The sequence below is a fragment of the Lithobates pipiens genome, unplaced genomic scaffold, assembly GCF_037356315.1.
Source record: "Lithobates pipiens isolate NorthernLeopardFrog02 unplaced genomic scaffold, aLitPip1_a1.2 Scaffold_23, whole genome shotgun sequence".
Lineage (NCBI taxonomy): Eukaryota > Metazoa > Chordata > Amphibia > Anura > Ranidae > Lithobates > Lithobates pipiens.
The window spans coordinates 173,510,452-173,525,204 of NW_027507785.1; the positions used below are offsets into that span (position 1 = coordinate 173,510,452).

Genomic DNA, 14,753 nt, shown 5'->3' on the forward strand with positions numbered 1-14,753 from the left:
AAGGACCGAGTCCGTCAGACTATCCGATCGTGTGTGGGCTGCAACGGACTTTTGATTCGCCAAAGTCTGACGGACTTTAGAAATGAAGCATGCTTCAAATTTTCCCGAAGGAACTCCGCCGGACCCGGTCCCCTTCGAAAACTCCGCTCGTGTGTATGCTACTCCCACGGACTAAAACCGACGCTAGGGCAGCTATTGGCTACTGGCTATGAACTTCCTTATTCGAGTCAGGTCGTACGTCATCACGTTCGAATCCGTCGGAGTTTAGTGTGATCGTGTGTGGCCAAGTCCGTTCGGCCGAAAAGTCTGTCAGAACTCCGTCGGAACTCCGGCGGAACTCCTTTGGAAGTCTGTCGGACATAAGTCCTCTCGTGTGTACGGGGCATTAGGGCTTACAACCACTTTAAGGACCCATTTAGAGCATCTTTATGAGGTAAAACATGTTGCATTGCACTTTACTGCAACACACATCAAATGCAATTCATTCTAAATAGGATCTCAACACACCTGCCTATGGAAATGTGCTGCGCTACAATGCAGAAATGCGTGTTTATAGTGATTGTAAAGTCTAGTTTTTAAAAAATAACAAATATGTCATATTTACCTCCTCTGTTGGTTTTGAACAGAGCAGCCCGGTTCCTCCTCTTCTCAGGTCCCTCTTCACTGATCCTTGCCCCTCCCTCCTGTCGAGTGCCCCCACATTTAAATTTTTTCATTTGAACATAAAATCACGCAAAAACCTGTGAAAAAACACACAAATGCAAAAAGTTTCAATTAATTTCTATGGGAATAAAAATGCACAAATCTGCCTTATTTGAGCTGCAAAAAAAAAGCCCAGAACTTTTATGAGCTTCAGGCGTTTGTCTTCGGGTGACTTGGAGTGGAAATGTGAAATGTCTCCATGGAGAATAATTGATATGTTTCTACTCCTGCATTTCAGAGCTACAAGCTACAAAACGCTGAGGTATAAATGGGTCCTCAAAAAAGTTCAGGAGTTACTTTTGGGTGACATGCGTGTTTTCAAAATTTGCAGTGCAATATATTGCAGAACTGCGCCATGATTTTAGGTGCATTCAAATGAATGGCATCCCAAATGTGTGTTCTGTGATTTGTCATTCACACCTGGGTGCCTTGAAATTGCGGGCAGAATCGCAGCCAATCGGCCCACAATTCAAAACGCAGAGGTGTGAAAGCAGTCTGGAAATTGCCCGAAACGCGAAGCTCAAGTGTGAGACTCCATTCACACCTAGGCGATTTGAATCGCTTGTGATGCCATTATTTCTCTCCCACTGAGCTAGCTCCGAGAGAAGGTAACCTTAAAGCACCCAACCAGACTGTGGTTCCATGCTTGCCAGAAGAGACAGTGCCCCCTATGGCCAGGCTGAACACCCTATAGTCCAGTCAGACTGATGCTGAGGTCCAAATTTGGAATAATTATACCCAAACCAAACTGCAGTTTAGGTGTAACATTAACTTTCAAAAAAACATAGCGCGCGCTCTTCAGGAGCCGGCGCTACATAAACATAGCATGAAAATGTACATGGACACCTAGGAAACCATTGAGCTGCTTCTACAGGCAGAACACAAAACTCCTGTAGAAGTAACGTTTTTTAAAATGGTTGTAAACCCTTACAAACCACTTTGACCTACAGGTAAGCCTAGATTAAGGCTTACCTTTAGGTCCAATAAATATCTCCTATACCTACACGGTTTAGGAGATATTTACAAAAAGACAAGCACCGCTGTCTATGATGCATGCACCGTAGACAGCGGCATGCAGGTGCACTGAGCATGCCACTGCTAGCGGCGATGTGCCGTTAGTGTCGGCTCCCATGTGCATGCGTGACATCATCGCTGCTCCGGCGCTGTGAGTGGCCAGAGCAGCGATACCTGGAAGAAGATGGGTGCTCCGTGAAAGAGGGGACAGCGGTGACATCTCTGACCCCTGTGTCAGGTAAGTGACACATAATGGGCTACTATGCGATGCTTAGTAGTCCATTATGCTTTACCATTGCAGGGAGACAAAGAGGAAGTAAAACCATCAGGTTTACTTCCTCGTTAAGCCCAGTGTACATGAAGCATCAGTTGAAAAACGCCTGATAAAAGCTGCAAAAACGTGCAATTCTGCTCCAAACAAAGCCTGAAAAACACTAGAGAAAACGATTGAAAACACGACGCTCAGGTGTGAATGTATTCTACACCCGACAGTTCAGTATATGACTCCTTCCATAAGGAATCGAATGCTTCTCCTGCTCCAGACTATTCTACAGCAGGTGTCTTCAAACTACAGCCCCCAGTAGTTCAGGAACTACAATTCCCATCATGCCTAGTCATGTCTGTGATGGTCAGAGTTTTACAATGCCTCATGGGATTTGTAGTTCCGCAACAGCTAGAGAGCCGCAGTTTGAAGATTCCTGTTCTATAGCCTCCTGCAGACTGCGGTGAGTTCCCTTGTGCAGGGTTTGCTGTAAGTCCCCTCACACAGAGCTCTGCCCCTTGTGGAGGAGAGGGTATTACAGCATATAACTAGCCGCCTTCCATAGTTCACCTTACGACATACAACACAAACCACGCCCACATTTTCTGCGACTACAAATAAGGCAGTAGGCAACTGTAAAGCCACAGCTCTCCCGCCTTCACCCACAGAATCCTCCCACATCCGATTACCATACTAAACCACGCCCATCGTGCGATTCTCTCCTCATAAACGCGCTGGCGTGCAGCACCGGTCACGCCCACTGAAGCAGAGGCTTTCGCGATCTCATTCATCGTAAAGGAAGAGCCTCTTGTGAAATGGGAGGGACCCAGCCAGGGATTGGATGAGGCGCTTCTCGTACGGGTGATCCCGCCCATAGTCCCTCCCTTAGTCACAAAGGTGGGCTTACAAGTCATATTTGTATGTGACAGTGGGGAACGTGTTGTCACCGCGATGAGGAAGGTTGTTGTAGTCACCGGAGCCAACAGGTACGTGCTGCATGCAGATGGGAGCGGTGGGTGTTCTTTGTGATGTCACGATAGAAGCGATGGAGTTGATTAATATCACATTACAAGGGGATCAGTGGGCTGTTCTTATAGAAGACCCCTGACTGTGTGACTCGGGCTGGACTTTGCTGTGCCTATCAGATGGAGCTGTCATCACAGGACACAGTCTCCTTCCCATCCACCATCGTGTATGTAGTGAGGGCTCAGCCTGGCACACATTGACTAGTCTAGTAGGTCCTCATAGTCCAGAGTTCTGGCAGATCTAAGGATGATTGTACAGAGGTTGTATGGTCAGATTGGGATGTGTGTGATGAGCCTATACAGGAGAGTATAGTGTATGTTTACACATTAGTGGATTATTGCAATATTTACTTCAGCTCCACAAGATTTTGCCCCCTTCATGACCAGGCTATTTTTTGCTATTCAGCACTGTGCCACTTTAATCACTTGCTGACCACACTATAGCCAAATGACAGGTACAGCGCGGTCATCCAGTCACACAGCACCCTCCTGCGATCGCGGTCGGTGCGCTCTGTGAACGCTGTGTCCTTATGACATGGCTGATCACAGATTGAGGTAAAGAGCCAATCACAGTGGTCCTTTTCTATGTGATCAGCAGTGCTCAATGACAGGTGATCACAATGTAAACACAAGCTGGTTATCAGCATTCCTTTCTTCACCCTGACAGTGTGAGAAGAAGAGAGCTGATAACCGGCTGTTGTAAAAGGGACACCTACACTAATAATCAGGGCACTGAGCATAAGTGTCCTGATTATCAGTGCAGTCCCAACAGTGCCCATCAATACTGCCAATCAGTGCCCACCAATGTGGCCAATCAGTGCCCACCAGGGCTGCCAATCAGTACCCACCAATGTGGCCAATCAGTGCCCACCCGTGCTGCCAATCAGTGCCCACCAATGTGGCCAGTCAGTGCCTGCCAGTGATGCCAATCAGTGCCCACCAGTGCTGACAATCAGTGCCTACCAGTGATGCCAATTAGTGCCTGCCAGTGATGTCAATCAGTGCCCACCAGTGCTGCCAATCAGTGCCCACCAATGCTGCCAATCAGTGCTGCCAATCGGTGCCTTCTCATTAGTGTCACCTATCAGTGCTGCCTACCAGTGCCCATCAGTGCCGCCTCATCAGTGTCCATCAGTGCTGCCTCATCAGTGCCCATCAGTGAAGGAGAAAAATTACCCGTTTACAAAATGTTATAACAAACTATGAAAAACTATTTTTTTTTTTTTTTTTTTTTACATTTTTGGTCTATTTTCATTTATTTAGCAAAAAAATAAAAAACCCAGTGGTGATTAATCACCACCAAAAGAAAGTACTATTGGTGTGAAATAAATGGTAGCAATTTCATATGGGTACAGCGTTGCATGAAAGCGCAATTGTCATTCAAAATGTGACAACGCTGAAAGCTGAAAATTGGCTTGGCCAGGAAGGGGGTAAACGTGCCCAGCAGGCAAGTGGTTAACTGGCAATTGCACATTCATGCAGTGACTGCTCCAGTTGCACCAGAGCTTAGTAAATGAGGTAAAGCTTCACGTTACAAAGAATACCCAATCACATGCAAGGAAAAAAAAGCAGCATTTTTGCTTGCACATGATTGGATGGTGGAAGTCAGCAGATCTCCCCCTCATTTACTAAGCTCTGGAGCAACTTCCCTTGCAGAGTGCACAGTCGCTGTGCCTTTAGTAAATCCACCCCATTACATGTAGTAAAATCTATTTTTTCTTGTAATTTCCTCAGATTTTCAGAGACTTTTTTGTGTATAAACAATCATATACATCATTTGCTGCAAAACACCTCCCAATCACTCCAAACATAACACAGTGTACATGCATTTGGCAATGGTCCAATCACTTGTTAGAACATCTGCCATATGTAGTGGGGATACTTTACTTTTTCACAATTATTTTTAGAGATATCCTCCCACTGACACGTTCCCACTGATATTATTCATCTTTTTAGCTATCTATAAGGGGGGTAATTCATCCCAGTGACCACAAGTGTAGGGAGCATTCTTCCCACTGACCATCATTTTTAGCAGGGGTTTCTGAGACTGGAAAGTTATTTCAAGGGTTCCTCTGTGTTGAAAAGGGTTGAGAAAGGCTGCTTGAAAGTGTAGCTAAAGGCAAAACGTTATTTTTCCTGTTGGATAAAGTAATAGAGGGTTAGAACCCCATCAGGTTTTTTTTTTTTCCATCTGTGTCTCATTGGGGAGATTTACTTTCATTTCCTGTCCCATAGCCAAAACAGGAAGTGAGAGGAAATCCCTGCAAATTAAGAGAATCTCTTGGAGTCCCCCAGGTTACCAGAACTAGTGTCCCCATTGGAAAATGTCCTCTCTATTACTGTTCTGGGGACAGCCCAACATTTGGGATTTTCTTTTTTTCTTTCACTTTCAATGAGAATGGTAAACAGGACTAATAGAGAGGGGGAATTTAACGGGGACACAGACAGCAAAAAAAAAAAAAAAAAAAAAAAAATGAATGGGTGTTTTAATACCTCTCCAACCAATCCATAATTTAAAAAAAAGTTTTTCAGTTAGTTATACTTGTAAATACAAAATATCTTTATAAATGTCAAATACTGAAAGAAAATAGTGTAAATAATCACACACATATATATAAATATCCTTCTTCCACCAATAGAAAAAGACAACGTTGTAAAAGAACAGTATTTATTTATGTGTTTTTTTTATTTTTTAATAAAGATATTTTGTATTTACATTAACCGCTTCCCGACCGTTTCACGGTGATATACTGCAGCAGAAGGGCACGTTCAGGCAGATTAACATACCTGTACCTTGCGCTTTAAGGCCGGGTTCACACCGCTGCGATGCGGGAACGCCGCGAATCCGCAGCGTTTTCCCGCATCGCATTACTCCCGCCGGCAGTTCACACTGCCCTATGCGGACGGCTGGGAGTGTCAATGGTATGTTAATGACACCCCCAGATCCGTCCGCATATCGCAGTGCGATCTGCCGACTCGCACAGGAATCGGATCGCATGGTGTGAACCCCCATGCGATCCGATTCTGTTGCGGACCAAAAAAAGGGTCCCGTGCGAGTTTGCTGCGGGAGCGATGCGAATTCAGCCATGCTATCTGTATGGCTGAACTCGCATCGCTACGGAGATCGGATGTGATTTGCAGTGCGAATCACATCCGGATCTCCCCCCGCAGCAGTGTGAACCCAGCCTAAGTGGCGGATTGCAGGTGCGTGCCCACCCCCCGGGAACTCCATGAACATGATCGCGGCTCCCACGATCGTCTCACGGAAAGGAAGACAGGGAAAATACTGATGTAAACAAGCATTGCCCCGTTCTGCCTCATGACACTGACACTGATCGCAGTGTCGTGTCACGCACAGCCCCTCCCCCCACAGTTAGGACACACTTAACCCCTACAGCGCCCCCTAGTGGTTAACCCATTCACTGCCAGTCACATTTACACAGTAATCAATGCATTTTTAATTGCACTGATCGTTGTATAAATGTGAATGGTCCCAAAATCGCGCCAAAAGTGTCCAATGTGTCCATCATAATGTCGCAGTCCTGATAAAAATCACTGATCGCCGCCATTACTAGTAAAAAAAAATAATAATAATAATGAAAAATGCCATAAAACTATCCCCTATTTTGTAAACGCTATAACTTTTGTACAAAACAATCAATTAAGGCTTATTGTGATTTTATTTTTATTTTTTTACCAAAAATATGTAGAAGAATACATATCAGCCTAAACTGAGGAAAAAAAATGTTTTTTATATATTTTTTGGGGATATTTATTATCGCAAAAAGTAAAAAATAATGCGTTTTTTTTTTCAAAATTGTCGCTCTATTTTTGTTTATAGCGCAAAAAATAAATGCAGAGGTGATCAAATACCACTAAAAGAAAGCTCTATTTATAGGGAATAAAGGACATTAATTTTGTTTGGGAGCCACGTCACACGACCGTGCAATTGTCAGTTTTATGGCAATGCAGTGCCGAATCGCAAAAAGTGCTCTGGTCTTTGGCCAGCCAAATGGTCCAGGGCTTAAGTGGTTAACTGTTTTCCTGTGTGATTCACATGAAATCAGGTTGCAGTGTGGTTTCTGCCCATTCATTTGAATGAGGACACCAAAAGATCTGCATGTGCTACTTTAAAGAAATGCACAACAACCTGATTACATGGTGCTACTGTCCCGCTGACCTGGAGTCCTGCAATTGCCTGTTCTGACACATTGGATAGCCACCTTACCGGTCTGGGGATTTGAAATGGCACCGACCAATTAGAATGCCTCCTATACGCACCTTTACGAGGTACATTTAGGAGACTAACCAGAGGGGATTTCTAATCCCCAGACCAGTAAAGGAGCTATCTGATGTGTCAGAGTAGGTTATCCCCGGACTCCAGGTGAGCGGAGCCAGGGGGGATGGGGAGGGGGTCCAGTGTAAGTTCACATTACAGATTTTTCTGTAAAGGTGAACTTACCCTTTAAGTTAACACTGACATCCGCTGCAGGTCGCATAGTTGCATAGTTACATAGTAGGTGAGGTTGGAAAAAGACACAAGTCCTTCAAGTCCAACCCATGTGTGTGATTATATGTCACTATTACATTGTATAGCCCTGTATGTTGTGTCATTCAGGTGCTTATCTAATAGTTTCTTGAAACTATCAATGCCCCCCCGCTGAGACCACCGACTGTGGAAGGGAATTCCACATCCTTGCCGCTCTTACAGTAAAGAGCCCTCTACGTAGTTTAAGGTTAAACCTCTTTTCTTCTAATTTTAATGAGTGGCCACAAGTCTTGTTAAACTCCTTTCTGCCAAAAAGTTTTATCCCTATTGTGGGGTTACCAGTATGGTATTTGTATATTGAAATCATATCCCATTCTCAAGTGTCTCAAGCCAGAGAGAATAAGTTCAGTGCTCACAACCTTTCCTCATAACTAATATCCTCCAGACCCTTTATTAGCTATGTTGCCCTTCTTTGTACTCCATTTCCAGTACATCCTTCCTGAGGACTGGTGCCCAGAACTGGACAGCATACTCCAGGTGCGGCCGGACCAGAGTCTTGTAAGCAGGAGAATTATCATTTTATCTTTGGAATTGATCCCCTTTTTAATGCATGCCAATATTCTGTTTGCTTTATTAGCAGCAGCTTGGCATTGCCAGGTCCTTTTCCATCCTAGATTCCCCCAGAGGTTCTCACCCCAGTGTATAGAATACATTCATATTTTTGCCACCAAATGCATTATTTTACATTTTTTCTACATTGAACCTCATTTGCCATGTAGCCACCCCATTAATTTGTTCAGATCTTTTTGAAAGGTTTCCACATCCTGCGGAGAAGTTATTGCCCTGCTTAGCTTAGTATCATCCGCAAATACAGAGATTGAACTGTTTACCCCATCCTCCAGGTCGTTTATGAACAAATTAAATAGGATTGGCCCCAGCACAGAACCCTGGGGGACCCCACTACCCACCCCTGACCATTCCGAGTACTCCCCATTTATCACCATCCTCTGAACATGCCCTTGTAGCCAGTTTTCAATCCATATACTCCCCCTATGGTCCATGCCAATGGACCTTATTTTGTACAGTAAACGTTTATAGGGAACTTTTGCAAAGTCCAAATACACCACGTCTATGGGCCTTCCTTTATCTAGATGGCAACTCACCTCATAGAAGGTTAATAGATAGGTTTGGCAAGAACAATTCTTCATGAATCCACGCTGATTACTGCTGATGATACCATTCTCATTACTAAAATCTTGTATATGGTCCCTTATCATCCCCTCCAAGAGTTTACATACTATTGATATTAGGCTAACTGGTCTGTAATTCCCAGGGATGTATTTTGGGCCTTTTTTAAATATTGGTGCTACATTGGCTTTTCTCCAATCAGCTGGTACCATTCCAGTCAGTAGACTGTCAGTAAAAATTAGGAAAAATGGTCTGGCAATTACTTGACTGAGTTCCTTAAGTACCTTCAAATGCAAGCCATCTGGTCCCGGTGATTTAGTAATGTTAAGTTTCCTAAGTTTAACTGTAATTCTGTCCTCTTTTAACCATGGAGGTGCTTCCTGTGATATGTCATGGGGATAAACACTGCAGTTTTGGTTACTGAAGCCCCCTGATTCCCTCGTGAAGACTGAGGAGATGAATAAATTCAATACCTTCACCATCACCCCATCCTTTTTTAACCAGATGTCCTTCCTCATTCTTTATGGGGCAATATGGTCTGTCCTCCCTTTTTTACTGTTTACATACTTAAAGAATTTCTTGGGATTTTTTTTTTGCTCTCCTCCGCTATGTGTCTTTCATGTTCTATCTTAGCCATCCTTATTGCACCCTTACATTTCTTGTTGCATTCTTTATTTTTTGAAGGCCTTTTCTGCTTTTATATGCATTTTTACTTTGGATTTAAGTCATCCAGGATTTTTGTTCGCTTTTTTAAATTTATTACCCAATGGTATGCATTGGCTAATGCTCTTATTTAATATGCTCTTAAAGCAAACCCATCTCTCCTCCGTGTTCTTTGTTCCTAAGATTTTATCCCAATTTATGCCTTCTAGCAAGGCTTGTAGTTTAGGAAAGTTGGCTATTTTGAAATTCAGTGTCTTTGTATTCCCCTTATGTTTCCTATTTGTGTGATTTATACTGAAGCCAATTGACCTGTCATCGCCGTTACCTAAATTGCCCCGTATTTCCACATCCGTAATCAGGTCTGTATTGTTGGTAATCAGTAGATCCAGTAACGCTTTATTTCTAGTTGGTGCGTCTACCATCTGACCCATAAAATTGTCCTGCAAGACATTTAGAAACTGGCGAGCCTTAGATGAATGAGCGGTTCCCTCTGCCCAGTCTATGTCTGGATAGGTAAAATCCTCCGTTATAATAACACTTCCCATCCTTGTTGCTAATTCAAATTATGGAATGATAGGAGATCCGTCTCCCGTTCCTCCCTCAGGTTAGGGGGCCTATAGCATACTCCCAGTATTATTTTCCCCTTAGCTTCATCCCTTTGGAGCGCTACCCATAAGGATTCCACCTCCTCCCTAGCTTCCTTAGTGATCTCATCTCTCACATTCACTTGTACATTATTATTGCTATATAGGCATACCCCACCCCTTTTGTTACCCTCTCTATCCTTGCGATAAAGGGTATACCCTTGAATGTTTGCCAGCCAATCATGAGAGCTGTTGAACCAGATCTCTGAAATTCCCACAAAATCCAAATCCTCCTCGTACAACATTATCTCTAGTTCACCCATCTTGTCCACCAGGCTCTTGGCATTGGTGAACATGCCACGTAGTTTAGACCGGTCGCATATTATCCTCTTATTGAGTGTGCTGAGATTGCAACTAGGACTTGCTACTATACTTACCTTGGGTTTATGTGCTGTGGTCAACCTACCACTAATGCCCCCAATACTTCCCTTTGGAATATGGTCTGCGCTGACTATCTCTACCTCTGGACCCTCCCCCTCATCACCTTGTTTAAAAACCCCTCTAACTTTTTGGCTTTAACTATCTTCATTCCCAGCTGATCTGCACCCTCCTGATTTAGGTGCAGTCCGTCCCTTCTATAGTATCAGTTATCGACTGAGAATTTGGCCCAGTCCTCCTATAACCCAAACCCCTCCGTACTACACCAGCTTTCTGCCACTTATTTAATTCCCTAATCTCCCTCTGCCTTTCTGGTGTGGCTCAATTTACCGGTAGTATTCCTGAGAATACTACCTTGGAGGTCCTTTTCCTCAATTTAAGAGGAAGTAAACCCTAATAGGTTTACTTCCTCTTTGTTTCCCTTCGACTCAATGGGTCCCTTCGACTCGATGGGTCTTCAACTGGGGCATATCTCAGTTGAAGACTCATCGAGTCGAAATGCTTCGGGCCTGTGTATCTTGTGCCTTCCACATTGCTGTTCTTATGTTTCTAGTGATCACATTTTATCGTCGCATCTGTTGTTCATACAAGATGTGAATAAATTTTAAAATATTTTTTTGACCTGCACTATCGGAGTGTTTTTCGTTTTCCTTTTTGTATTTTTTCTTTACTCATTTGGATTCTTGCTGAGCCATCCCACTGTGATTGAAATTCGGATTGATGGTGCTTCGATGTAAGCTCATTGCATCACTAGGTCAATTACAAGGTCTTTTTCTAGCTTCATTGCTTGGATCCGGTCTGGTTCGGTCCCCTTAAGCGCAGAAGGTTAAGCGCTGTAAGCTCGCATGACACACCACCGTAGGGTTGATGTGTCCAACAAATCTGGTAAGAGTCTGATCTCTTCATTTGAATATCATCTGTGAAGCTTTTAGATCCATCTAGATCTTGTGGATGTCATATAAGCAACCTCAGATATTTATTCTCCTTTGGACTTTACGATTTGATCACTTATTGGACATTGCTATATTGTTTCAACATTATTGTTTTAATACTATCTTTTTACAGGACAATGTGACATTGTTTCAATCACTATTTCTTAATATTTATGTGTCTATGTATGCACATTTAAAGATTGTAGGTGTTCACTCACTAGGGGTGATATTTTGTTACCCCTCTTAATTTTTCTGTAATTATCACTCTTTGGTTTTACACTATCACAGAGTGCACAGATTTTAGCACTACACTATTTTTTGGTATTTTGTTTGGACTTTGTTTTGAGTGTTAGCAGCTGTTGTATTGTTTAGGTTTAGAGCAGTTTTCCCCCACTTTTTATCATTTTTGCTGCTGGCTCTTGATCTCTCAATGCAGTTTTGTGGTCTTCACAGGAAAGAGTTAAAGGGGTTGTAAAGGCATTAAGATAAAAAGCCTTCTGTGTGCAGCAGCCCCCCTGATACTTACCTGAGGTCCCTCTCTGTCCAGTGATGTCCACAAGTGTGTCAGCCATCCAGATTCTCCTTCCTGATTGGTTGTGACACAGCAGCGGCGCCATTGTCTCCCACTGCTGTCAGTCAAAGTCAGCTAGCCAATCAGAGGAGCGAGGGATGGGGTCAGGGCAGGGCTTCATTTCTGAATGGACACAGGGAGCTGTGTCTCAGCTTGGGTGCCCCACAGCAAGCTGCTTGCTGTGGGGGCATTCGACAGGAGGGAGGGGCCAAGAGAGCCGAAGAGGGACCCGAGAAGAGGAGGGTCTGGGCTGCTCTGTGCAAATCCACTGCAACAGAGCAGTAAGTATGACATGTTTGTTATTTTTATAGGGGAAAAAAATGATTTTACAATCACTTCAACAGTGGACAGTGCAATCTGGAGCCAGTCTCTTAGCTTGGAGAAGCTAAGTGTAGGGAGGCACAACTCTAGTCCCTGCATGCAAGGGTGGCTCCACAGGATGCTACAAGAGAAAAGAGCACCCCTGATACATGGAACCTGGGGCAGTGGTCATGGTACCAGCTTATACAGGGATATAGGGAAGGAATAAATCTAAAGAAGCTGCATACTCTGTAAGTGAATAAATCAACTGCTAAAAATGCTTAAACAAACTAAGGAATTAATATCACTTTAAACAATGGCCCTAAAATAATTTTTCCACCTGGGAGGATGCCTGATATGTGATGTGATATAGGGGTTTATGTACATATGTGTATACATTGGGCAGGGTTCCAGAGGGGAGCACTGGTGGGACCATGCTAGAACAGGGGTTGACAAATTTGCTTGGAATCTAGGAGCCAGCTAAAAAAGTTAGGAGCCAGATCCGTGACGGCGATCTGGACCTGTCCCTGGCCTGACATGGAAACGAGTGAGGGGAAGATAGCGCCCAGCCCCCCACCTGTCTCCAAGTCATTGCCCATAGCTCTTAGAGGGACATTTTATTTATTTTATTTTTTTTCAAATGACAAATTTTTTTTAAATTGCATTTTAGTGTAAATATGAGATGTGAGGTCTCTCTGACCCCGGATCTCATATATAAGAGGACCTGTCATGCTTTTTTTTCTATTACAAGGGATTTTTACATTTCTTGTAATAGGCATAAAAGTGACACACATTTTTTTTTTAAAAAGAACAGTGAAAAAAATAAAAGTTAAAATAAGAAAAAATAAATAATAATTTTAAACGCGCCCTGTCCCGCCAAGCTTGCGTGCAGAAGCGAACGCATATGAAAGCAGTGTTCAAACCACACATGTGAGGTATCGCTGCGATCGGAAGAGTGAGAGCAATAATTCTAGCCCATGACCTCCTCTGTAACTTAAAACGTTCAACCTGTAGAATTTTTTAAATGACGCCTATGGAGATTTTAAAGGGTAAAAGTTTGTCGCCATTCCATGAGCGGGCGAAATTTTGAAGCGTGACATGTTGGGTATCGATTTACTCAGCGTAACATTATCTTTCACAATATAAAAAAAAAGTTGGGCTAACTTTACTGTTGTCTTATTTTTTTATTAAATAAATTATTAATCCCCAAAAAAGCGCGCTTGTAAGTCCGCTGTGCAAATACGGTGTGACAGACAGTATTAGAACGACCACCATTTTATTCTCTAGGGTGTTAGAATAAAAAATATATATCATGTTTAGGAGTTCTAAGTAAAGGCAAGGAGATGAGCTTCCCCTGCCTACCAGCCTCATTAGCATTGCTGGTTGTCATTCCAACGGCCACCACAAGAGGGCGCCAGATTCCAGAAGGAACCATAGGATCGCAGAAGGCCTCAAAGCCGGGGGCTTAATTACCGGCCGCCGGCGCCGCGGCCCGAAGCGATCACGCCGGGGGGGTCGACGGTGACAGGATACCCCCGGCTTTGCTGCCCCAGGCACCAGGTCGCTAAATCTAGTCGCAAATGCGACCTGGCGCCCGGGTTTTATCGAGCCCTGTGCTAGAAGACACTATAAAACTGCAACAGGAAATATTAGTGTCGCCTTTCTTGCTACTCGTTGCAATGAGGGTGTTAAAACAACAGTGATTGAACAGAATTATAAATATTTGATGGGTTAAACAGTATTTTAATTGCCTGTGTAGACATTTGCTTGGAATTTTGTTTTTATGGCTAATTCACAATTTTTTTTTGCATTTTCTTATAAGCCTAGAGATAAACAATAAATCAGGTGTTTGTATTTCCTAAACTGTATGTAAACTCTAACAATATATTTTTCTTACTTGCTCCCTTTTGGTCTGCTTATTATATAAATGAATGTTCTTGATCATATCTGTTTGAAGAGTACAAAAAATGTCCATTCAGCCTGAAATTTTGTGAGCTGATACCAGTCCAGAGGTAGAGAGCACAGGATATTATCAGTTAGCATTGTTTCTTCCTACTTCTTTGGACTACAAAATACCTCCCTCTTTTGTGGAGAAGAGACAAAGGTAATATGTAGTCCTAACACGTTTCCATTCCTAAGGTGACAACTTTGCTCAGTATGGATGTCACCTTAGAATAAGAAGTATGTTAAAACTGAAGTATAGTTATAAAAAAAATAAACAAATATACTCATCTAGGTGGATGCAGTACCGATCCCAGCTACAGCTGTATCCTGTCGCCTGTAAGACCGAGAACTGTGCGATCAAGGAACGCTGATCGCTCAGTTCTCAGTCTTTAGTGAGGAGAAAGCCAGGGACTCTCTGCTCTGACCCTCCAGTGCTCACTGGCGCACCAAGCTGAGGGGGGCAGGGCTAGCTGCCTTAGTCTCCTAGTGGCTCATTGCATGGCTGAGACAGCTGCCGGTCCAGGCATATGGGTGGATCCCAAATGTAAAGTCAGGATCTTTCCTCAGCCTGGATCAGCTGAGTGACATCAGCTGACTGTAGGCTTTAGCTTGCTGTCGGCTGAAAACGGGTCACAGGAGCG

At 43.5% G+C, this 14,753-nt stretch overlaps 1 protein-coding gene across 1 annotated transcript in view; it reads left to right on the top strand.

Annotated features, from left to right (window-relative positions):
* The first annotated feature begins 2,805 nt into the window (after positions 1 to 2,805).
* HSD17B7 (hydroxysteroid 17-beta dehydrogenase 7) overlaps positions 2,806 to 14,753 on the top strand; it is a 40,796-nt gene continuing 28,848 nt past the window's right edge. The window contains exon 1 of the mRNA XM_077452623.1: positions 2,806 to 2,964. Coding sequence (XP_077308749.1) covers positions 2,930 to 2,964 — 35 coding nt within the window. The 5' untranslated portion in view covers positions 2,806 to 2,929. The remainder of the gene's footprint in view (positions 2,965 to 14,753) is intronic.